General features: G+C 36.1%; 6 protein-coding genes and 1 long non-coding RNA gene across 7 annotated transcripts; 3 read left to right on the top strand and 4 right to left on the bottom strand.

Annotated features, from left to right (window-relative positions):
- Nucleotides 1-296: 296 nt before the first annotated feature.
- LOC148295369 (uncharacterized) lies at nt 297-2,646 on the bottom strand. The gene has a single exon (XM_088251601.1). It carries the CDS (start codon nt 2,546-2,548, stop codon nt 332-334), a length of 2,217 nt encoding a protein of 738 aa, XP_088107727.1. The 5' UTR covers nt 2,549-2,646; the 3' UTR covers nt 297-331.
- Nucleotides 2,647-4,289: 1,643 nt separating this feature from the next.
- On the top strand, nt 4,290-4,931 carry LOC148295368 (uncharacterized). Its single transcript, XM_088251602.1, has one exon. It carries the CDS (start codon nt 4,351-4,353, stop codon nt 4,840-4,842), a length of 492 nt encoding a protein of 163 aa, XP_088107728.1. The 5' UTR covers nt 4,290-4,350; the 3' UTR covers nt 4,843-4,931.
- Nucleotides 4,932-8,241: 3,310 nt separating this feature from the next.
- On the bottom strand, nt 8,242-9,266 carry LOC148295367 (uncharacterized). The gene is made up of 3 exons (XM_088252476.1): nt 8,999-9,266; nt 8,630-8,835; nt 8,242-8,553 (listed from the first exon to the last, which is right to left on the bottom strand). Exons 1-3 carry the CDS (start codon nt 9,264-9,266, stop codon nt 8,242-8,244), a joined length of 786 nt encoding a protein of 261 aa, XP_088108602.1.
- A 1,982-nt stretch (nt 9,267-11,248) lies between these two features.
- LOC148295366 (uncharacterized) lies at nt 11,249-13,924 on the bottom strand. Its single transcript, XR_015835447.1, has 3 exons — nt 13,662-13,924; nt 12,151-12,212; nt 11,249-11,346 (listed from the first exon to the last, which is right to left on the bottom strand). It is a non-coding gene; the product is annotated as an uncharacterized LOC148295366 (long non-coding RNA).
- Nucleotides 13,925-16,680: 2,756 nt separating this feature from the next.
- On the top strand, nt 16,681-17,562 carry LOC148295365 (uncharacterized). The gene has a single exon (XM_088251606.1). It carries the CDS (start codon nt 16,816-16,818, stop codon nt 17,251-17,253), a length of 438 nt encoding a protein of 145 aa, XP_088107732.1. The 5' UTR covers nt 16,681-16,815; the 3' UTR covers nt 17,254-17,562.
- Nucleotides 17,563-18,077: 515 nt separating this feature from the next.
- LOC148295364 (uncharacterized) lies at nt 18,078-20,427 on the bottom strand. Its single transcript, XM_088251604.1, has one exon. The coding sequence runs from the start codon at nt 20,327-20,329 to the stop codon at nt 18,113-18,115; it is 2,217 nt and encodes a 738-aa protein (XP_088107730.1). The 5' UTR covers nt 20,330-20,427; the 3' UTR covers nt 18,078-18,112.
- A 1,635-nt stretch (nt 20,428-22,062) lies between these two features.
- LOC148295363 (uncharacterized) lies at nt 22,063-22,704 on the top strand. The gene has a single exon (XM_088251605.1). The coding sequence runs from the start codon at nt 22,124-22,126 to the stop codon at nt 22,613-22,615; it is 492 nt and encodes a 163-aa protein (XP_088107731.1). The 5' UTR covers nt 22,063-22,123; the 3' UTR covers nt 22,616-22,704.
- Nucleotides 22,705-23,767: the final 1,063 nt, after the last annotated feature.

The following is a 23,767-nucleotide window of genomic DNA, read 5'->3' as shown; positions in this document are numbered from 1 at the left end:
AGGCTCGCTGGAGAATAAGAAGAAGGGGTTAGAGAAGGGAGAGAAAAGGAGGAAGTGCTCCTGGGGAGCCGTTCCTTTAGAGTTTTTGTTTTTTTTTGTTTTTTTTTTCCGAGCTTTATTTGGCATATATAGAGTGGAGAACTTGAAACTGAGTTGTTGGGCTTGTAATACGCTAGCAAACCAGAACCAGGGCAGCCAGTGGCGGACGCAGGATTACGTCGCCATGGGGTCATAGTGTTAAGTTTCGAAATTTTGTAAATAAGAAAATAACACTAAAAAATATAAAGATAGTACTTTCATTCATAATTTTTGGCAAAACAAACAATACAAGCTACAATTGTCCACGACGAGTTTTCATATTTTGAAAACGTTGCATTATAGCTTCGTTATCAATACAAGCAAAAATATCTCTTTCAATGTAAACAACCAAGCTATCGTTCAACCATTGATCTCCCATTCTGTTGCGAAGTGGATTTTTGATAATATTCATGGCCGAAAATGCTCTCTCCACTGAAGCAGTTGCAACAGGTAAAACCAAAGCTAATGTAATAAGCAAATACACATAAGGAAATATTTCATGCATCCCTGTCTCCACCATTTTTTCCGCAAGCATGCCAATCCCTTGCAATTCTGAAAAATCACTACTCGAACGCATATGATGAACATAAACCCCAAGTTGATCTTCAAGCATCAATAAAGCTCCATCCGAAAAATCTTGAGGATAAAATTGAGCAAGACGAACTAGCTTTCGTTTGTTAAAAGCTACAAATGAATTGTTCGGACTCAAGCAAGCCAAACAAGTAAGCAACTCAGTATTTACCTCATTGAAACGATCATTTAATTCCACAAGTTGTCCATCAATGACATGAAGAAAGAGCTCCACACGATAATGATGATTGTTTGTCTTGATTGGAGCATTACGCCGTGACCTCCCAGGAATTACATATTCCTCATCCATGTTAGGAACCATAATATGATGTTTGTAACAAAACGAAGATGCTTGATCAACCAATTCATCAAACTCATTATTCCTCATAAATTGTAGATTTTCCTTGCATGTTTGAACTAAACCCATTGCATTCACAATGTCTTGATCTTTCTTTTGCAATGCTTGAGACAAAGTATTTGTTATTCCCAATATAGCCTTCATCAAAAACAAGTGGAACACAAACTCAAAAGATTGTATTTCCCTCCATAACTTAAAGGCTTCACCCGAACTATCATTGGGGTTATCCTCAACAATCATTTGAAGCACATTCACCACAGATGGAAACATACAAATGATATTAATCAATGTAGCATAATGTGAGTTCCATCGTGTATCACCTGCACGTTTGAGAGTAGTATCTTGATTCAAGCCTCGCCCAGTTATAAGACAACCTTCATCAAAAGCTTTTACAAGCTCTTCTTGGTATTGTGCTCTAAGTGCATCACGACGCTTGCAAGATGCTCCAACAACATTAACCAAGCTATTAGCCGTTGTGAAAAAAGAAGCAACATCAATATTTTTCTTTGCCACGGCAACAAGAGCTAATTGAAGTTGATGAGCAAAGCAATGAACATAAAATGCACAAGGTTGTTCTCTCAAAATCTTTGTTTTAAGGCCATTGAATTCACCTCTCATATTACTAGCTCCATCATAACCTTGTCCTCGTAGCTTAGAAAAGCTCAATCCTTCAAAAGCAAAGAATTCATCAATGGCTTTCTTCAATGCACTTGAAGTGGTGTCGGTAACATGTTGAACCCCCACAAACCTTTCTATTATTTGTCCATTGTTGTTCACATAACGAACCACTATCGCCATTTGCTCCTTTATTGAAATATCACGTGCTTCATCCACCATTATTGAAAAATACCTATCTTTAAGATCACTCATGATAAGACTAATGCATTCTTTGGCACATGCATTGACAAGATCTTTTTGAATTGACGGAGCTATTAACTTGAGATTGCCCGGAGCATTTTCCAACACAACTGCCTTAACTTTTTCATCATGATCCGCAAGAAATTGCAAGAGCTCCAAATAATTCCCTTTATTACTTGAAGTGGCACTTTCATCATGACCACGAAAAGAAAGGCCTTGTCGCAACAAATACCTTGTACACTTGAGTGATGCATTCAAGCAAGTGCGATAAGCCATACGAGCATCATCTGTTTGCTTGATCACAATTGTTTCAATGTGAGCTTGTTGATGCATCAGATTGTAAGCAGCTTCTCTAGCTTGGTTGTGAACACTGCCAACCGGTCCAATATGAATGCTAAACCTTTCTCTCCCCTTCTTCCAATTATTGAAGCCTACCCCAGAAAAGGCATCACCACCCACTTGATCAAAATTAGTTTTAAAGAGATAGCAATGGGGGCAAAATGCAGCATCTTTAGCTATGCTATACTCCAACCAATCAAACTCATCAAACCATTGAGCAATGAAACGTCTATTAATTCCTGACTGATTAGTTTGTGGGAATCTATGACCTTTAGGTTGACAAGGCCCCTTTTGAAGATATGCTCTTCGAATCTCATCTCGATGATTAGGACTATAATCTGTCATCGGTGTTCTTAGTCCAGGGTCTGCCTGAAGATTAGCCAATATCTCATCTAATTCAATAGGTCTTGCTCTTGCACTTGAACTACCCGGATTAAACTCACTATCCATATGCACTTTTCTCTTAAAGTATCGTTCCATGATAATTTTTTCTACACATAAATTAATTAAATCCATCAATTATAAAGACTAACCTAATCCAAATAATAATATCAATCAATATAAACTCTACTAAAATATCCAAATAATAAAATCAATCAATATCAAAATATCAAACAAATTCTAATTCACAAAGAAAATCAATCAATTAATATAAATTCTAATCCAAATAAGAAAATCAATCAATATCATAACATACCACACCAATAAATTATAATTCATGAAAGATATATCAATTTCCTACAAATTTTCCAAAGCCCAAAATAATATATGTAAAATTATAACTCACTTGATTAAATTTGATGAGAAGCGATGGCAGCGGCGACAAGAGGTGGTTGGCGACGGTGGCGGCCTGTAGTGGTTGGTGGTGGAGGTTGGGGGGATTAGTTAGGTTTTTAGAGGAGAGGGAATTTTGAAAAAAAAAAAATTAGGTTTTGGGATGAACTGAATGCTGCTGCTGGGAATTAGAATCGGGTAGATAGGGGCTGCTGATGGGTTTTTTTTTTTTTTAAAACCTGGCTTCAAAACGACGTCGTTTTGAGCCAGGTTTTTAAAAAAAAAATTTAACACGCCTGGACCAAAACGGCGTCGTTTTGGCCAGGCGGTTTAAAAAAAAAAAGAACTCGCGCGCGCAAGGCAGGCGCTGCCTGCGCCAGCTTCTTCTTCTTCCTCTGCTGGGTATTTCGTCGAGCACTTGGTGTGCGCCATGGGGTCGCACACCAGCCAGCCATGGGGTCGCACCAGTCCTTCTCCACTACGTTTCCAAGCTTCCATGGGGTCGCCTGACCCCATTTGTCCCTCTGTGCGTCCGCCACTGAGGGCAGCGATGGATTGATTAGAATTTAGAACAATCAACCTATTAATTGATATTGGAAAACCTATTCTAATTTCTAAACATTTTTAGAACCAATTGCAGTCGGTGTCTGATATATATAATATTTTAGAACGAGATAAAAACAATTACATTTATTTTTTTATATAATACATTTCAGTTTGGTACGTACTGTACGTATAAGGAATTTAGTTGCAAGGCATTTCGGCATCTTAATTGTAATTTGTATATGGTGGTGTGGTGACTCATGTCTATATTGGCGCCCCAGATAAAATCGAACAATGCGACAAGTGTAGCTAGCTATAGTTATATATATATATATATATATATATATATATATATATATATATATATAGCTCATAAAACATGCTTAGGAAAACAGCATACGCCAAATATATATATATATATATTAAAAGTTGGTCAAAATGATACTGATAACAACTTTTGTTTAGTCTGGAGTTTTTGTAATGTGCATTGGGATAACAGTAAGTAATTGTAATTATACTGACATGCGAGCCCAATTACAATTAGGAAACAAGCCCAATTACAATTATGCTTTAATTTCTTTGTTCTTATTCACCTAATTTCTAGAATACGTAATATATTCTTCGGAAGCATAAGTTTGTTTACTGATAAATTAACGTTTTGTACGGCCCTTTGAATTAGACCAACCTCTGTCAGCCCTCACGCCTCTCTACATATACTTGTTCAAGCCCTGCATGCTTCTCCATCTGTCCAATCTTTACACATTCTACCTCATTCCTTTTCTTCCATACATACACGACCGACCAAATTAATTCAACTCAGTTAGACCAACATGAAATCGCTCAAGTTTTTCTTGGTGCTAGCGATGCTGGTGGCTCTATCAGCCGTCCATACTCTCTCAGTCTCAGCAACATCATACGAATTCGAAGAATCATTCTTCAACGACGTCGTCGAGGAAGACAACACTAATGTTGCAAATGAAACCTTTGACGACCTCCCAGTTATGGCCGCACAAGGCCAAGAAAAAACTTCTCTTAGAGGAACAAGCCGCTTTCTAGCTTCTCATCGGGCCATGGCCGCGACATGCGACAAGAACCCTAAGGTCTGTAAAGCCACGCATGCGCATTGCTGCCACAACAAATGTGTTGATTTGAAGACAGACAAACTCAACTGTGGGAAGTGTGGGGTGAAAAGCCATCACGCACAGATATGTTGCAAAGGTCATCTTGTGAACCCAATGTCTGACAAGACACACTGTGGAGGCTGCGACAACCATTGCAAGAAAGGCGGTTCATGTGCGTTTGGGATGTGCAGCTATGCTTAGAAATTCATAATGACGTACGCAGAGGAACTTCTCCTCATCAATAACAACAGCTATATATATTATTATTGCAATAAGGAATAATGTTTTATGTATTTGTTTTGGAGACTAATTAAGATATATGTTTTTGACAATGTCTTGCTCAAAATAATTGTGAATGAAAAATTATATATACTTGAAATGGGTTAAGACTAAGGCTTGAATTTTTGCAACGAAGCGTTAGGTATTGATGATCATCATAATTTGATGGACTATATTCCCCGATGTGAAAAAAACACTCTCTACATGTCGCACCCCAATGTGTGGATGGAATACGTGTAAATAACATGTTTTGTTATCATGATAACATTCAATCACATAACTTAAAACTAAATGGTAATAGGTAGATGGGCCAAGAGATATCTAATATATTGTTATGCAAAACTTAAGATAAAAATCTCTAACAACCAAAACATGGAAACAAACTGATGCCAATGCCAAATGACCTCATATTTGTACTATTACATACAAGTTGTTCAAGAAGTCGAGACCGTTTATATGACCTCGTATTTTAATATATATACAAATATTTTAATCGTATAGCCATGTGGCTATACTCTTTAAATATATATATATATATATATATATATATATAAAGCGTATAGCCGCGTGGCTATACGCTTCAGATTTATTCGAATATTTAATGGTATAGCCGGGCGGCTATACGCTTTAGATTTATTCAAATATTTTAATTGTTTAGTGGCACAGCTATACTTTTTGGATTTATTCGAATATTTTAATAGTATAGCTTCCCGGATATAATGTCGGGCGGCTATACTCAGTAGATATATACGAAATATTTTAATAGTATAGCCGCGCGGCTCTACGCTTTAGATTTATTCAAATATTTTAATAGTATACCGGCGCGGCTATATTCTTTAGATTTATTCGAATATTTTAATAGTATAGCCGTGCGGCGATACTATTTAAATGTATACGAATATTTTAATAGTACAGCTGCGTGGCGATACTATTTAAATATTTGCAATTATTTTAATGGTATAGCCACCTAGCTGTACCTTTTATATATATATATATATATATATATATATAAATATTTTAAAATATATTTGTATATATTATCTTTATACTATTAAATATTCGAATATATTTATAGAGTATAGTCTTTACTCTTTAAATATATACGAATATTTAAAAATATATATTCAAAGAGTATAGAATATACTCTTTAAACCAAAAAGAGCAAGAAGAAAACAGGGGCGAGGAGGGAGGAAGGGAGGAGCAGAAGGGAGGGGGGATGGGAATAGGAAGCCACCAACCCTAAAGGAGGCAGCGACTCATAATTAAATTATATTCACTACTACAATTTTCCCCTGTCCTGGCAACCCTTTGTGGTCAGTAAAAACCCCAATACTGATGGAAATTCGTCAGTAATGGCTTCCTGACGAGTGCAACGACGAAAATAAGTATAGTCAGTAAAAGTCCCGTCAGTATTACTATTACTGACCAACTTTTGCAACTTATTCATCAGTAGAGGTGTGTCTCTGACACAAGTCATAAAGTGTTTTACTGACAAAACAAATAGCCACTATTAAGCAAGCTTTTGTCAGGATTATTATTTTAGGATTGAGTACTAGTCGCCAAAGATTTGTCAGTATTATTTTTAACCAAAAAAAAAATTGTCAGTCAATTTCAAGATCTTTCATCTCTGTCGAATGCATACCTCTTGCAAAAGCTCTTTAGCCAGTACCTTGTATGTTTTCAGCTATGCTTTACAAGTTAAAATGACAATGACAAGTTCTTGCTCTTTTCTAAGAGGTTGCAGGAGAAGGTTACAGACTTACAGGCTCAAATTTTTATAGTAAGATGCCGAATTCCTAATATAATATGAGCATTTTTCTTTCATAAAAATTTAATGGATACTGAAAATGTAATAACAATTATAAATACTCATAGATTGAACCATTCAACCACCATCCTTATAAAATATAAAGTACCAATGTCGATTACAATAGCCAAATATTACAAAGGTCCGCCTACATCAGTAGAGTTCAAAAACTTTAGTTGCCCTTACTAAACAAAAGTATGCAATGCCAAATATTCAACAAATACACTACAAAAGTATGCATACACCATTAGGGTCCAAAATACAAAGTCAGCAACTATACCAAAAATGCATAACACTAAGTAACTGCATCTATTCAAGTCCATGAGTACCTTGATCTGATTCTAAAAAGTCAGTCGCACTAGGGTCTGCATCCCCCCTCAACAATCCAGTTAACCCACCAGTAGGAGTAACTGACTTGGCTTGATAAGGCATTTGATGGAACATTTGCGGCGAGTAATACGACATATGGAATGGGTTTGGCAGCTGCTGGTACAATGGATGATACGAAGCCGATGAGCGCGATAACATCTGCCTCATTTCCTCAATCTCTTGCTGGTTATGCTTCAGCAACTCCTGTGTTGCCTTCAATTCAGAACGCCAATGATCCTGGTCATGTTTGTACCTTTCTTGTAACTCTACATACTGTGACTCAAGGTGAACATAGTCGTGCCCTCGCAATCTCTTGGATGACCCTGCCTTAGTTTGAATCCAAGGCACCTGATGGGGTTTCACACCAAGTCCTTCACCACGAACACTATTATTTGTCTCAGGACCCATTGCCTCAACATAAGCCCTTCTTCGTGTCTCTAAATTATCAGGACATTCATCTTCAACCAATTCCTTCAACTTTTCCTGCATTTCAGCCTAACAAAAAAGATATATATATATCCTTCTCCATCAAATTGCGATCATCATAGAACTAGCCCAATAAACTCTACAATGATGAATTGCATTATGTAATAAAAAATTAGGCCAATTAGTCTTCTGGACCTCTACTATTTTGTTTTTCATGTGCTTAAACAAATAAAAGAACATAAAGAATGGTGAACAAGAAAAAAAAACTACCTCCAAACAACTTTCCATATGCTTTTAAAAAAAAATAATAAGTCAACAAAACAAAATAAGAGAAACATCCTGGACTATGGCTAACAATTCCTCATGAAAATGAACTTATACATAATTATTCCAATATATAGTCCATATGCTTACATATTTCTGCTCAGCCACCAAGTTAACCCATGAACGATCTTCGTCACGCCGAGTATGCTTATCTTGGAAAAACCAAATAGGATCAGGGTCTTCACCATGTTTCTTATTCTTAGCATGCAATCAATAAAATAAAAAAAGATAATCAATTAGCTAACACAACCTCATATGCTCAGTATTTAAATATAGCAAAGAGTAAACATTCAAGTGCATCATCAAAACTTACATATTGTGCTTTGCTGCGAGCATAAGACTTTGTGCCAGATGTGTGATTCAATGTTTGTTTACTCCAATTTTCAGCATTTCTTTTAGCTTGTTCCTTTTATTAGCAAAAACAAAACAGACTTAATCATTGCACAGATTATATATACTGAGTGTTGTGTAATAATACGTACTACAATCTCGTCTTTTTCGCAATGTTCAACCAACACCCGCCATTGATATGGGTCTACACGAGAATCCCCACATTGCCACCGTCTTTTACTTCCTATGAAAGGCTTATAATAAGCTTTCTTCAAATCACTCTTGAAACTTCTCCACAATTTTTCAATATTCTTCATTGTTACATCCTTGAAGACATGAATCATAGGTTGTTGTTCAGGACGAAATTCAATGGTGCCCTGCATCCACAATAAGGTAGTCTTACATCAACCTGAAATATACCTATTAAACTCAATAATTTTAGGAATAACAAACCCGTAGAGTGTCCCAAACATCAAGTTTGCAGGAGTCTGGTACTTTTTCCCATTTTAAATACTTGATCGGAATTAGATTGGCATCCCGTGCTAGAATACCCATGTATCTAGAAAAATGGGGACTATTATCATTGATAACTCTGCCAAATGGAGATAAATCAATCATTGGGGCAAGCGTTGATCCTCTCAACTGTGAGTCCCAACTCCCTAATGATTTTTTTAGCATCATAATTATTTTTTGGTAAACAATCCCCCTCTGGCAACAATTGTTTAACCAATTGTAACAGCATTGTAAAGACATTATCACTCATGTTCCCTAAACATTTAATCTGGAACAATCTTACAACAGAATACAATTTCTTATATTTACACCTAGGGTACAACTCCATATCTGCTTTTTCAAGTAACTTATAAAACATTTCAGCCTCAGGTGTTTGGCCATCAAAGATAGGTGGCTCTCTCGAAGTCCCAACAGTTTCTCCAATGATTGGTTGCACAAAGGCTTCATTGAGAAAATCATGAATGTCATCTATACAAACTTCTTCATTGTGAACTGATTCTATATCCTCTTGGAATGGTAAATTTGTCATGGGCTCCCCATGATGCCTCCAAGGGCCATTCATATATCTGGGATCCATTCCTTTTTCTATAAGATGCAGCTGGATGATGTTTCTTTCATAGCGATAACGGTTACAACATTTTTTGCAAGGACATATGACCCTCTCTCCAAAACCCACTTTGGCAAAGACGTCATCTAAAAACATTCTCATTCCATCTGCGTATTCCTTACAATTTCTCCTCAAATGTACCCAACTTTTATCCATAGTTCACCTAATATTGAGTGCAAGGCACCAAATACAATTATTCAGCACAGATCATCCCTCATACTTACTGTCTATAAATTCCTATCAGGTGGGTCAATTTATTATCCATTGGATGACCCTCATTACCATCTACTTCAATTCACAAGTAAAACCAAATTAAAATAACAAAAACCTGAGTCTAAAGAATATATTAACTAAAAAATTGCATATTCATTCAACTGAAGAAAAGAACTATAACACCAAACAACTAGACCCACTTAATAGCTAAAGACACTCACGTCATAACAACAAATAAAGTATACATATGAAACAAAATATATCAACTCATAGATGAAAGCTCGATAATCTCAATACAATAATCAGAGAACAACCATTTAAGAGAAAAAAGTAAAGGGAAACACACCTGGATTCTAAGTTTCCAACAAAAATTCAACACTCCTGCAATAGAATAATACACCTTTGGCTTTAGCTGGGCACCTTGGCACTAGAATGTGAAGCTGTGAACAAATAGTCTCTTGTCCCTTGTTAGACTGCTCTGGCTCGGTACTGTGTCGATTGGGTCTGAGTGTTGTTCCATCCACTTGGTCTTCTTTGTACCGTACCTAGAGAAAGGAGAAGATTGAATTAGCTCTGGTTCCGCAAAGACAAGAATTAGCTCTGCTAAGGAATCGAAAGCATCCAATCCACTAAGAGCAGAAAATCACATAAATAAGGTATATAGCACCCTACCTTGCTCAGAGAATACCCACACATCAGACTTCACCAACAAATAATAAAAAATTAAAACAAGAGCTTTGAAAAATCAAAGGATGCAATCAGGCTTCATCTATACAACTAATTGGAAGGATTCATGGGTCATTACCTATTCTCAAATACTTGAAAAAATAAAATAAACAAACAAAATAAGAACAAAAATCTCACTAGAACAGGGGCTCTCTTTAAAGAAGAACAACCAAGTCAGCCCCAACTGAAAAGAGCAAAGAAACCCCCAAATTTAATCTATCTCTCTCAATCTGAATCAACAACCCCAATTGAGAAGAGCAAAGAAAACCCCCAAATTTAATCTGTCTCTCTCAATCTGAACCAGCAGACATGAAAATCACTTTCACACATTCCTCCAACTCCACTAGCTTTAAGGAAGAGTACAATTCCTTCTTCAATGAAAAGAAGAGGGAAGAGATGGTCGGTTTGGAGGAAGTAGAAAAGTTTAGGTAAAGAATTGAAGTTAACAATTATATTTAAGAATAGTATTGGCAATAGAACTCGTCAGTGACTCTAAAGATTTAGGCGCTTAAGTTTTTGCTTCCCGCGCTAAAAGAGACTGGCACAGGGGCTGGTCAGTAAATTTAGTAATGACAAAAGACTTGGTCAGTATTATTTAGTAGTGATAAATGACTTTATTTCGCCAGTATTGGGTCCAAGTACTGGCTAGACTGCTCTTTTGCCAGTATTAGTCCGTCGGTATAAGCTAAAATTGTAGTAGTGATTAAATTGACCAGGTGATGCCAATATGAAGATATCCTGAATAAAATTAGTGATTAATTTTTTAGTTAAATTAAATGTCATTAGTTTAAAAAAATAGTGATTAAATTGTTGATGATTGTCACGACCCGATTCGAAAATAAGGAATATTCCCGAATCATGGTGTGAGTCATACCATAGTCATAAGAATAAAATCCTACAACCATGGTATGATGAGAGATAGAGCCACAAAATAATACAAATTTACTTAACATCACAAAATCTGAGTCGCAATAGCTTGTAGTTAACTACACACTAGGATTTTTAACAAATGGTTGACTACTTACAAATATTAATTACACAAATCAACAATAAAAGCCCAGCAGCTTAGTTGAATCCGCTTCCTCAAACTTCTTCTTTAATCCTGCACAATCTATTAGGGTATGAGCATTCTAATGCCCAGTAGAGTACCTTCAAACCCCTCAAAGTCAGCTATCACAATTAATCAAAGTGTCATGCATCAAACAACACAAGATATACAAATTATGCAATCATACAAGATAAATAAATTTGCATATGCGGTGATGCCATGAACTCACTCCCTTCTAATCCCACTAATTCATATCCTAGGGCAACAAGCCTGCATGTCCCATACCATGCGTTTTACCACTGTGGCTCCGAATACCCTAAAATATGAACTAGCGTCCATCCGTCCCTTAACCCATTTTTCTTTTGTTTACGAATTTCTCAACTTTCACTTATCATTAGAGGCCCTGCTCCCATCACCTTAATATATTCAAGCTCTGCTCCCGTCACCTGAATATATTCCACATTTTATTCAGATATATCTAAAGCATTCTCCCACCCCTTAGATATATCTCAAACGACACACACACAACCCAAACACCACTGTCTTTATGATGCATATGTAATGCAGTGCAAACATCATTTATTTCTGCTGAATAATGCCACAGATAATAACAATAATATATCATGCTTAATCACATGAATAATAATAATCACAAAATATCAAATAATATCCATGGAAAAACATCAATAATACTATTTACATAACATCAAATAATATTCACGGAAAAACATCAATAATAATGTTCACATAACATCAAATAATATTCATCGAGCAAAGCAACAATAATATTCATATTTATAATACTATATATAAGCACCAAGATTAAAAGTGATATAGCCCAATCATCGGGAAATCAGGAAACTCTACCTCAAGTCCAGCTAGCTTAACCTTGTGCAGTTTCGTCCTCGAAAGTACGCAGAGTAGAACACCTAGTTAAGATAATTTACTGATTAAAATTCATTGGAAATAAGGAAACAAAGTTGAGTGTCCTACTAGCGCACGTAGACCTAAAACCCCAAAATACACTTAACAAGTTGTTTGACCCGATTGTTACTTCCTTAACCTCACATCCAAGCAAGCATAGAACCAAGCGTTAAGGAAAAACTAATCTATTCCCCTCCTATAATAGTTCTACTCTTTGGGATGTTTAAAATCAAGTGGTTCGGCTCTAGACTCATAAAGAAAGTTTAAAAACATCAATTTAAAACTAAAATTTCAGTTTTGCTAAACATTTGGGTTGGAACACGTTAACTTTGAAAATTCACTAAATATTGAGTTTAAATCAAAATAATGTAAAACTTTCCATATCACAACTAGACATAGAAAAGTTAAAGATGTCAAAATTTGATAAAAATTAGGGTTAAGGAAGCATGTCAAAATAGAAACCCAAAACAGACTAGGCTGCATAACGTTTTTTTTTCAGGTTTGTACATTTTATTTTGAAAAATCACCAAAATTACAATTTACAACCAAACTGGATAAAATTTTCCAGATCTGAAGACAATACAAGAAAGTAAAACATACTAAAATTTCATGAAAATCCAAGTTTAGGAAGTCTTCAAACACTTACTTCAAAACAGGGTATGCAGCAGAATCAAAACAATTTCCAGCAGGATAGTCTCTACTTTGAAATTTTACAAAAAATCAATTTAAATTCAAATGGCACAAAACCAAATTTGAAATAACCCTTGAGATATTCATTTTGATGTACCAAAATCCCAAAATGAAATTGGAACAAAAATCACATCGAAATAATCTAGAACTTCACAAAAACACACTTTGAAAGATATATATATATATATGTACTTGAGGCATTCTAACCACACTTGGTTTAAAACTAGTACTCAAAAGAAAATAAAAAGAAGAGCTTCAAGCCTTCAAAGAACCATTTACTTGAGATGATAGTGACTAATTTGAGCAATTGAATGACAAGAAACAAGCCATTTGAGAGAAAGTACACATATCTATAAGAAGAGATTCAACATAACCAATTGAACAAGTTTTGTTCATATATACCAATTTTTAGAGAGTTATAATGGTTACGTTTGGATTATCTTTGGATATGTTATAAAGAGGAGAATTTGGAGTAACTATCATGAAGAAACCATAGTGTTTTGAGCTTTTGATATGAGTGTTTTGGACTGAAAACGAGGGAAGGACCTAAGGTTGAAGACTATAAACAAGTTCCACTCTAAACATTCCCAAGGTGGCTATAGAATCCCGATCAATCTGAAATTTTGATATGTTATAATAGACAGCATTTCAAACAACTTTGATGAAGGAACCAAAGTCATTTGAGTACATGAAGTCACAGAAACAAACTGAAACCGAGCATACTGCTGTGAAATCAGGAAATGGTAAACTTATTGTGATCATACCAACGTTTCAGAGCCTATACTAGTCGGATTGAGCTGAACTTTGAGTATGTTATAGGAATCATGGAAATGAACAACTTTTATAAAGGAAGTTTTCTCATTTGAGCTTCCGAAATATGAGTTCTCAGCAGCTTCAAGAAAGTGACGAATTTTGGATTTTGAAGAGGAACAAAAGAAAAATGAGGATGAAGATAAGTGAATGAGGAAGAAAGGGATGATACAATGAATGATGAAGATAAGAGTAAATTTATGATTGAAAAGCCTTAGGCTAGGTGAATCATCCATTTAGAAGAGGGTGATACAATGAATGGGAAGAAGAGGATGAGAAAGAATCTTAGGCTAGACTAGATGACTCACCCCCATAGGTTTACAACTCATCCAAAATCAGATTTTTTGAAGACAAAGTAAGTGGGAAGGGGGGAAGAATGAAGGAGGGAAGAAATGCTTGGCTTACACGTTGCCTCCTTCCCTTTTTTCTACAAGGGTACTTTGGTAATCTATCACACATAGGGGTGTTTTGGTCATTTTTGTCCAACTTCAAATTAAACATACTTAAATTAATAATCTCAATCCAAAATCACTTGATACCCATAATCATTCTCCACAATTATATTATTTTTCACTAAAATATGAAAATCCACCTTAAATTTTTCGGGGTATTACAATGATCTTGCATACCAACTGAACAAATTCTTTGGGAAGAAGGCATGTATTGTAACTAAATTGGTGGATCATGCCAAATTTGAAAAAATAAATAACTTGTTAATTATTACATAAGGCGTTGAAATGTCCAGTTATGCATTAAGTAATAACTTTGGCGATTAGTGGAGAAGAAGTTACCGGACACACGTTAACATTGACGGAGTGGAGCAATTGCAGCTGAACGCCAATTGGGCTAAATGAGGGTGGGTAACAAAGTCAAGAGAATGATTACCTTCTAATACTGCAGTTAAGTATGAGAGTTGGGTCCCCATATAATAATCCTTTTAATTACATGCATCCCCATAAAATAAATGAAATAAATTATACCATGTTAAAGATACTTCATGACACTCTCCCAAAAAAACACTCTTAGAGTGGTTTTCACTTTGAGGGCTAAGCCACTGTACTTTCTTCTCTCTCCCCTCTTATCTTCCTCCCTTCAACTCTTCCTCCATTTTCAGAGGCAGAAGGTTTCCCCTATTTGCACATGCGTTTCGTCCCCGGATCTCCACCACCATCCTTTTACGGGTTCTTTATGTATGGAATAAGTCGCTGAGACTCTTTGGGATCTCTGTATAGTTTTCACCTCTCCTTTTATGAGAGGTTTTCACTTCTCTTTTGTGAGAGATTTTCATCTCTCATTTATGAGAGTTTTATTTGTATTGTTATGGCTTAGTTTTTTTTTTCAAGTTTTATCTTTTTTTCATTATTTTGAGTTTGCAATTTAGTTGGGATATTTATGCCAGAGTTTTTTCAATCTTGCGTGATCATTAGTGGAGGCACACCATGTTGTATTAATTTTGATGTCAAATCACTTCGTTATTGTAATAGCCTTTTGTGGTTAGTGGCTTTTTTTTGGCTGAATTATGAATGCAATCCCATAATATCCACACACAAAAACGATACTTCATGGAAACCCATTACATGGCGTTGTTTAACAAAAAAAAAAAAAAACTAACGTAAATATTAACAAACTAAGGTAAATATTGTCGTAGGTGCCAAGTTATATATCATGATACCATGTGATACAATGAATAATCAACCTATGCGGCGTACGTGCCTCCTTGAACTTCTTGATGCATATTGGTCAATTATATGATTTCCAAAAGTATGAAGAAAGTCAACAAATAGGGTCCAAGTGCTTCTGTAACGGTAAACTTTCTTATGGAAAATAGACCACCAGTTTGGTTTTTCTTGGACCCTGGAACCAGAGGGCGGGCTTGGGCTTTAGCTGAGGTAGCTAATTCCCAACATATACTATGGATCCTTGTTTAGTCTTCTCACAAATAAGGAACTGGAGCTCTTGATTAATTGTGAGAGAGAATCCAGAAATTGTGAGAGAAAGAGATGGAGAGAGAGAGAGAAGTGATGAGAACGTTTAGGTCTGAATGAAAAATAAAAGAGGGAAATTTAAAAAAAAATCTTATATTTTTAGTGGATTGCATATATATTGGAGGGTTTCGGGAAAAAAAATAAATTGAATTTACAAATTACGACATACTCAATCGCACGACATAATATATATTTAAAAAAATTGCATTTACGGCGTATATACAATCAATGCCATTAAAAGACACAAAAATTACCTTTTTAAGGCATGTTTTCATATGCCGTAAATATCAGTTATTAACAACACACTTTACCATCTTTTGAAGGCGTGCTTTGTCATATGCCGTAAACATCAGTTATTAACACACGAATAAAAAGTGTGCCGTAAATATCAAGTCGTAAAAGCTCCAATTTGGTGTAGTGCTTGTAAGATGCATATCACAGGATGAATTTCCAACTTATGGATGCGAGGAATTTGGATGAATTTCTTGTTTAATTGTATCTTAAGTTGAAAGGTAATTTTGTTATTATCAAACCATCGCGTATTTGGGCCAGTTTTTGGAAAAATAGCAAGGTATGATTTTGCATGTGGGCTTCGTCAAATCTGGCAGGTCTTCTTCTTCGTGAGGAATAAGCGCCTTAAAAACCATAGCGTGCGCTAAGAGTGATAACTGCGAAACACCTGACCTGAGGAGATTTGCCACTGCTTTGCCTCGACGCGTGCCTTGAAGCGCGGCTTATATCGATCGTCAAATAAAAAACAACGGGTAGTGTTACAACGTGTTGAGTTTTTGTTTGACAATGGGGCCAAAAGTCTCCAAACGAAACAGCAAATTAACAAAGTGATGAGGGATTCACTGAGACTCCCATGTTCTCACCTTACGACCGCTAATCGCTCGACGAGTGGAGAAATTCTATCCCCCAATATCCATTGCATAAATATTTCTCCTAAGCCACCCTAAAATCTTATACGAATTTTAGACCACCTTCACATTCTTTTTCTCTATTTATACTTTTCCGAGCCTACATGCTTCTCCATCCCAAAATCTTCTAAGCACCTTTAGAAATCCCTCTCGGTCTCTCTCTCTCTCTCTCTCTCTGCTTTTATACACTTCAAACAAACATCATGAAAGGCTTCAAGGTTTTTCTAATGTTTGCCATGCTAATAGCTTCAGCCATCACCACTCTCTCTGCAATACCAAACGAAGAAGAATCATTCTTCAACGAGGAAAACAATACTGATACAAATGACGAAACCAAAAACCAGTTTGGAAAAAGCACTTCTCTAAGAAGCCGCTTCCTTGCCTCCGTGACTTGTGACAAAAACCCTAAGGTTTGTCAGGCGTATGGCAGCGCAAAGCCGGATTGCTGCAACAAGAAATGTGTGGACAGAAACACAGACACAGCAAACTGCGGCAAGTGTGGGAAGAAATGCAATTACGCAGAGATTTGCTGCGAAGGTAAGTGTGTGAATCCGATGTCGGACAAGGAAAACTGCGGCAGCTGCAACAACAAGTGCAAGAAAGGCACTTCATGTGTGTTTGGAATGTGCAGCTATGCATGAACACTAATTATCATGACGCACCAGATAGATCACTGCTACTGGATCGATAAGGAATAAGGTTATTGCAATATTAATTGCATGCGCAGCAAATCTCTACTTTTATTATTTTATTTTGCTCAAAGCTAGCTATATCCTATAAACATGAAAATAATTTATAAGGCCATGAATTAGTGTACGTGTGTGTGTGTGCAAGTGCAAGGAATAAGGGCTCGCTAAGCGTCACCATTCGATGGGCTTAGCCAATTAATTGTTTATTGTAAGGAATCATCAATATTATGATCCCTTAATTAAAAAAGTTCTTATTATTTACTTGTCAGATATAATATATCACAATGATTCAACCTCTTCCTTTTTTCTTTTTTATTCTTCCAACTCGAGCACATACTTATGGATGGCAGGAATTTGGATGAATTTCTTTTTTAGTTGTATCTTAGCGACAAACTAATTTGATCCAACGGTTAATAGATAGGGTCTCATTTAAGGGCCTTAGATAAGACACTCACTATGGAATCAAACAGTTGTAGAGAGAGGCTCGCTGGAGAATAAGAAGAAGGGGTTAGAGAAGGGAGAGAAAAGGAGGAAGTGCTCCTGGGGAGCCGTTCCTTTAGAGTTTTTGTTTTTTTTTGTTTTTTTTTTCCGAGCTTTATTTGGCATATATAGAGTGGAGAACTTGAAACTGAGTTGTTGGGCTTGTAATACGCTAGCAAACCAGAACCAGGGCAGCCAGTGGCGGACGCAGGATTACGTCGCCATGGGGTCATAGTGTTAAGTTTCGAAATTTTGTAAATAAGAAAATAACACTAAAAAATATAAAGATAGTACTTTCATTCATAATTTTTGGCAAAACAAACAATACAAGCTACAATTGTCCACGACGAGTTTTCATATTTTGAAAACGTTGCATTATAGCTTCGTTATCAATACAAGCAAAAATATCTCTTTCAATGTAAACAACCAAGCTATCGTTCAACCATTGATCTCCCATTCTGTTGCGAAGTGGATTTTTGATAATATTCATGGCCGAAAATGCTCTCTCCACTGAAGCAGTTGCAACAGGTAAAACCAAAGCTAATGTAATAAGCAAATACACATAAGGAAATATTTCATGCATCCCTGTCTCCACCATTTTTTCCGCAAGCATGCCAATCCCTTGCAATTCTGAAAAATCACTACTCGAACGCATATGATGAACATAAACCCCAAGTTGATCTTCAAGCATCAATAAAGCTCCATCCGAAAAATCTTGAGGATAAAATTGAGCAAGACGAACTAGCTTTCGTTTGTTAAAAGCTACAAATGAATTGTTCGGACTCAAGCAAGCCAAACAAGTAAGCAACTCAGTATTTACCTCATTGAAACGATCATTTAATTCCACAAGTTGTCCATCAATGACATGAAGAAAGAGCTCCACACGATAATGATGATTGTTTGTCTTGATTGGAGCATTACGCCGTGACCTCCCAGGAATTACATATTCCTCATCCATGTTAGGAACCATAATATGATGTTTGTAACAAAACGAAGATGCTTGATCAACCAATTCATCAAACTCATTATTCCTCATAAATTGTAGATTTTCCTTGCATGTTTGAACTAAACCCATTGCATTCACAATGTCTTGATCTTTCTTTTGCAATGCTTGAGACAAAGTATTTGTTATTCCCAATATAGCCTTCATCAAAAACAAGTGGAACACAAACTCAAAAGATTGTATTTCCCTCCATAACTTAAAGGCTTCACCCGAACTATCATTGGGGTTATCCTCAACAATCATTTGAAGCACATTCACCACAGATGGAAACATACAAATGATATTAATCAATGTAGCATAATGTGAGTTCCATCGTGTATCACCTGCACGTTTGAGAGTAGTATCTTGATTCAAGCCTCGCCCAGTTATAAGACAACCTTCATCAAAAGCTTTTACAAGCTCTTCTTGGTATTGTGCTCTAAGTGCATCACGACGCTTGCAAGATGCTCCAACAACATTAACCAAGCTATTAGCCGTTGTGAAAAAAGAAGCAACATCAATATTTTTCTTTGCCACGGCAACAAGAGCTAATTGAAGTTGATGAGCAAAGCAATGAACATAAAATGCACAAGGTTGTTCTCTCAAAATCTTTGTTTTAAGGCCATTGAATTCACCTCTCATATTACTAGCTCCATCATAACCTTGTCCTCGTAGCTTAGAAAAGCTCAATCCTTCAAAAGCAAAGAATTCATCAATGGCTTTCTTCAATGCACTTGAAGTGGTGTCGGTAACATGTTGAACCCCCACAAACCTTTCTATTATTTGTCCATTGTTGTTCACATAACGAACCACTATCGCCATTTGCTCCTTTATTGAAATATCACGTGCTTCATCCACCATTATTGAAAAATACCTATCTTTAAGATCACTCATGATAAGACTAATGCATTCTTTGGCACATGCATTGACAAGATCTTTTTGAATTGACGGAGCTATTAACTTGAGATTGCCCGGAGCATTTTCCAACACAACTGCCTTAACTTTTTCATCATGATCCGCAAGAAATTGCAAGAGCTCCAAATAATTCCCTTTATTACTTGAAGTGGCACTTTCATCATGACCACGAAAAGAAAGGCCTTGTCGCAACAAATACCTTGTACACTTGAGTGATGCATTCAAGCAAGTGCGATAAGCCATACGAGCATCATCTGTTTGCTTGATCACAATTGTTTCAATGTGAGCTTGTTGATGCATCAGATTGTAAGCAGCTTCTCTAGCTTGGTTGTGAACACTGCCAACCGGTCCAATATGAATGCTAAACCTTTCTCTCCCCTTCTTCCAATTATTGAAGCCTACCCCAGAAAAGGCATCACCACCCACTTGATCAAAATTAGTTTTAAAGAGATAGCAATGGGGGCAAAATGCAGCATCTTTAGCTATGCTATACTCCAACCAATCAAACTCATCAAACCATTGAGCAATGAAACGTCTATTAATTCCTGACTGATTAGTTTGTGGGAATCTATGACCTTTAGGTTGACAAGGCCCCTTTTGAAGATATGCTCTTCGAATCTCATCTCGATGATTAGGACTATAATCTGTCATCGGTGTTCTTAGTCCAGGGTCTGCCTGAAGATTAGCCAATATCTCATCTAATTCAATAGGTCTTGCTCTTGCACTTGAACTACCCGGATTAAACTCACTATCCATATGCACTTTTCTCTTAAAGTATCGTTCCATGATAATTTTTTCTACACATAAATTAATTAAATCCATCAATTATAAAGACTAACCTAATCCAAATAATAATATCAATCAATATAAACTCTACTAAAATATCCAAATAATAAAATCAATCAATATCAAAATATCAAACAAATTCTAATTCACAAAGAAAATCAATCAATTAATATAAATTCTAATCCAAATAAGAAAATCAATCAATATCATAACATACCACACCAATAAATTATAATTCATGAAAGATATATCAATTTCCTACAAATTTTCCAAAGCCCAAAATAATATATGTAAAATTATAACTCACTTGATTAAATTTGATGAGAAGCGATGGCAGCGGCGACAAGAGGTGGTTGGCGACGGTGGCGGCCTGTAGTGGTTGGTGGTGGAGGTTGGGGGGATTAGTTAGGTTTTTAGAGGAGAGGGAATTTTGAAAAAAAAAAAATTAGGTTTTGGGATGAACTGAATGCTGCTGCTGGGAATTAGAATCGGGTAGATAGGGGCTGCTGATGGGTTTTTTTTTTTTTTAAAACCTGGCTTCAAAACGACGTCGTTTTGAGCCAGGTTTTTAAAAAAAAAATTTAACACGCCTGGACCAAAACGGCGTCGTTTTGGCCAGGCGGTTTAAAAAAAAAAAGAACTCGCGCGCGCAAGGCAGGCGCTGCCTGCGCCAGCTTCTTCTTCTTCCTCTGCTGGGTATTTCGTCGAGCACTTGGTGTGCGCCATGGGGTCGCACACCAGCCAGCCATGGGGTCGCACCAGTCCTTCTCCACTACGTTTCCAAGCTTCCATGGGGTCGCCTGACCCCATTTGTCCCTCTGTGCGTCCGCCACTGAGGGCAGCGATGGATTGATTAGAATTTAGAACAATCAACCTATTAATTGATATTGGAAAACCTATTCTAATTTCTAAACATTTTTAGAACCAATTGCAGTCGGTGTCTGATATATATAATATTTTAGAACGAGATAAAAACAATTACATTTATTTTTTTATATAATACATTTCAGTTTGGTACGTACTGTACGTATAAGGAATTTAGTTGCAAGGCATTTCGGCATCTTAATTGTAATTTGTATATGGTGGTGTGGTGACTCATGTCTATATTGGCGCCCCAGATAAAATCGAACAATGCGACAAGTGTAGCTAGCTATAGTTATATATATATATATATATATATATATATATATATATATAGCTCATAAAACATGCTTAGGAAAACAGCATACGCCAAATATATATATATATATATTAAAAGTTGGTCAAAATGATACTGATAACAACTTTTGTTTAGTCTGGAGTTTTTGTAATGTGCATTGGGATAACAGTAAGTAATTGTAATTATACTGACATGCGAGCCCAATTACAATTAGGAAACAAGCCCAATTACAATTATGCTTTAATTTCTTTGTTCTTATTCACCTAATTTCTAGAATACGTAATATATTCTTCGGAAGCATAAGTTTGTTTACTGATAAATTAACGTTTTGTACGGCCCTTTGAATTAGACCAACCTCTGTCAGCCCTCACGCCTCTCTACATATACTTGTTCAAGCCCTGCATGCTTCTCCATCTGTCCAATCTTTACACATTCTACCTCATTCCTTTTCTTCCATACATACACGACCGACCAAATTAATTCAACTCAGTTAGACCAACATGAAATCGCTCAAGTTTTTCTTGGTGCTAGCGATGCTGGTGGCTCTATCAGCCGTCCATACTCTCTCAGTCTCAGCAACATCATACGAATTCGAAGAATCATTCTTCAACGACGTCGTCGAGGAAGACAACACTAATGTTGCAAATGAAACCTTTGACGACCTCCCAGTTATGGCCGCACAAGGCCAAGAAAAAACTTCTCTTAGAGGAACAAGCCGCTTTCTAGCTTCTCATCGGGCCATGGCCGCGACATGCGACAAGAACCCTAAGGTCTGTAAAGCCACGCATGCGCATTGCTGCCACAACAAATGTGTTGATTTGAAGACAGACAAACTCAACTGTGGGAAGTGTGGGGTGAAAAGCCATCACGCACAGATATGTTGCAAAGGTCATCTTGTGAACCCAATGTCTGACAAGACACACTGTGGAGGCTGCGACAACCATTGCAAGAAAGGCGGTTCATGTGCGTTTGGGATGTGCAGCTATGCTTAGAAATTCATAATGACGTACGCAGAGGAACTTCTCCTCATCAATAACAACAGCTATATATATTATTATTGCAATAAGGAATAATGTTTTATGTATTTGTTTTGGAGACTAATTAAGATATATGTTTTTGACAATGTCTTGCTCAAAATAATTGTGAATGAAAAATTATATATACTTGAAATGGGTTAAGACTAAGGCTTGAATTTTTGCAACGAAGCGTTAGGTATTGATGATCATCATAATTTGATGGACTATATTCCCCGATGTGAAAAAAACACTCTCTACATGTCGCACCCCAATGTGTGGATGGAATACGTGTAAATAACATGTTTTGTTATCATGATAACATTCAATCACATAACTTAAAACTAAATGGTAATAGGTAGATGGGCCAAGAGATATCTAATATATTGTTATGCAAAACTTAAGATAAAAATCTCTAACAACCAAAACATGGAAACAAACTGATGCCAATGCCAAATGACCTCATATTTGTACTATTACATACAAGTTGTTCAAGAAGTCGAGACCGTTTATATGACCTCGTATTTTAATATATATACAAATATTTTAATCGTATAGCCATGTGGCTATACTCTTTAAATATATATATATATATATATATATATAAAGCGTATAGCCGCGTGGCTATACGCTTCAGATTTATTCGAATATTTAATGGTATAGCCGGGCGGCTATACGCTTTAGATTTATTCAAATATTTTAATTGTTTAGTGGCACAGCTATACTTTTTGGATTTATTCGAATATTTTAATAGTATAGCTTCCCGGATATAATGTCGGGCGGCTATACTCAGTAGATATATACGAAATATTTTAATAGTATAGCCGCGCGGCTCTACGCTTTAGATTTATTCAAATATTTTAATAGTATACCGGCGCGGCTATATTCTTTAGATTTATTCGAATATTTTAATAGTATAGCCGTGCGGCGATACTATTTAAATGTATACGAATATTTTAATAGTACAGCTGCGTGGCGATACTATTTAAATATTTGCAATTATTTTAATGGTATAGCCACCTAGCTGTACCTTTTATATATATATATATATATATATATATATAAATATTTAAAAATATATTTGTATATATTATCTTTATACTATTAAATATTCGAATATATTTATAGAGT

This window comes from Prunus avium, chromosome 4, assembly GCF_965620075.1.
Source record: "Prunus avium chromosome 4, drPruAviu1.hap1.1, whole genome shotgun sequence".
Classification (NCBI taxonomy): domain Eukaryota; kingdom Viridiplantae; phylum Streptophyta; class Magnoliopsida; order Rosales; family Rosaceae; genus Prunus; species Prunus avium.
This window is presented reverse-complemented; position numbering and strand designations above follow the sequence as displayed.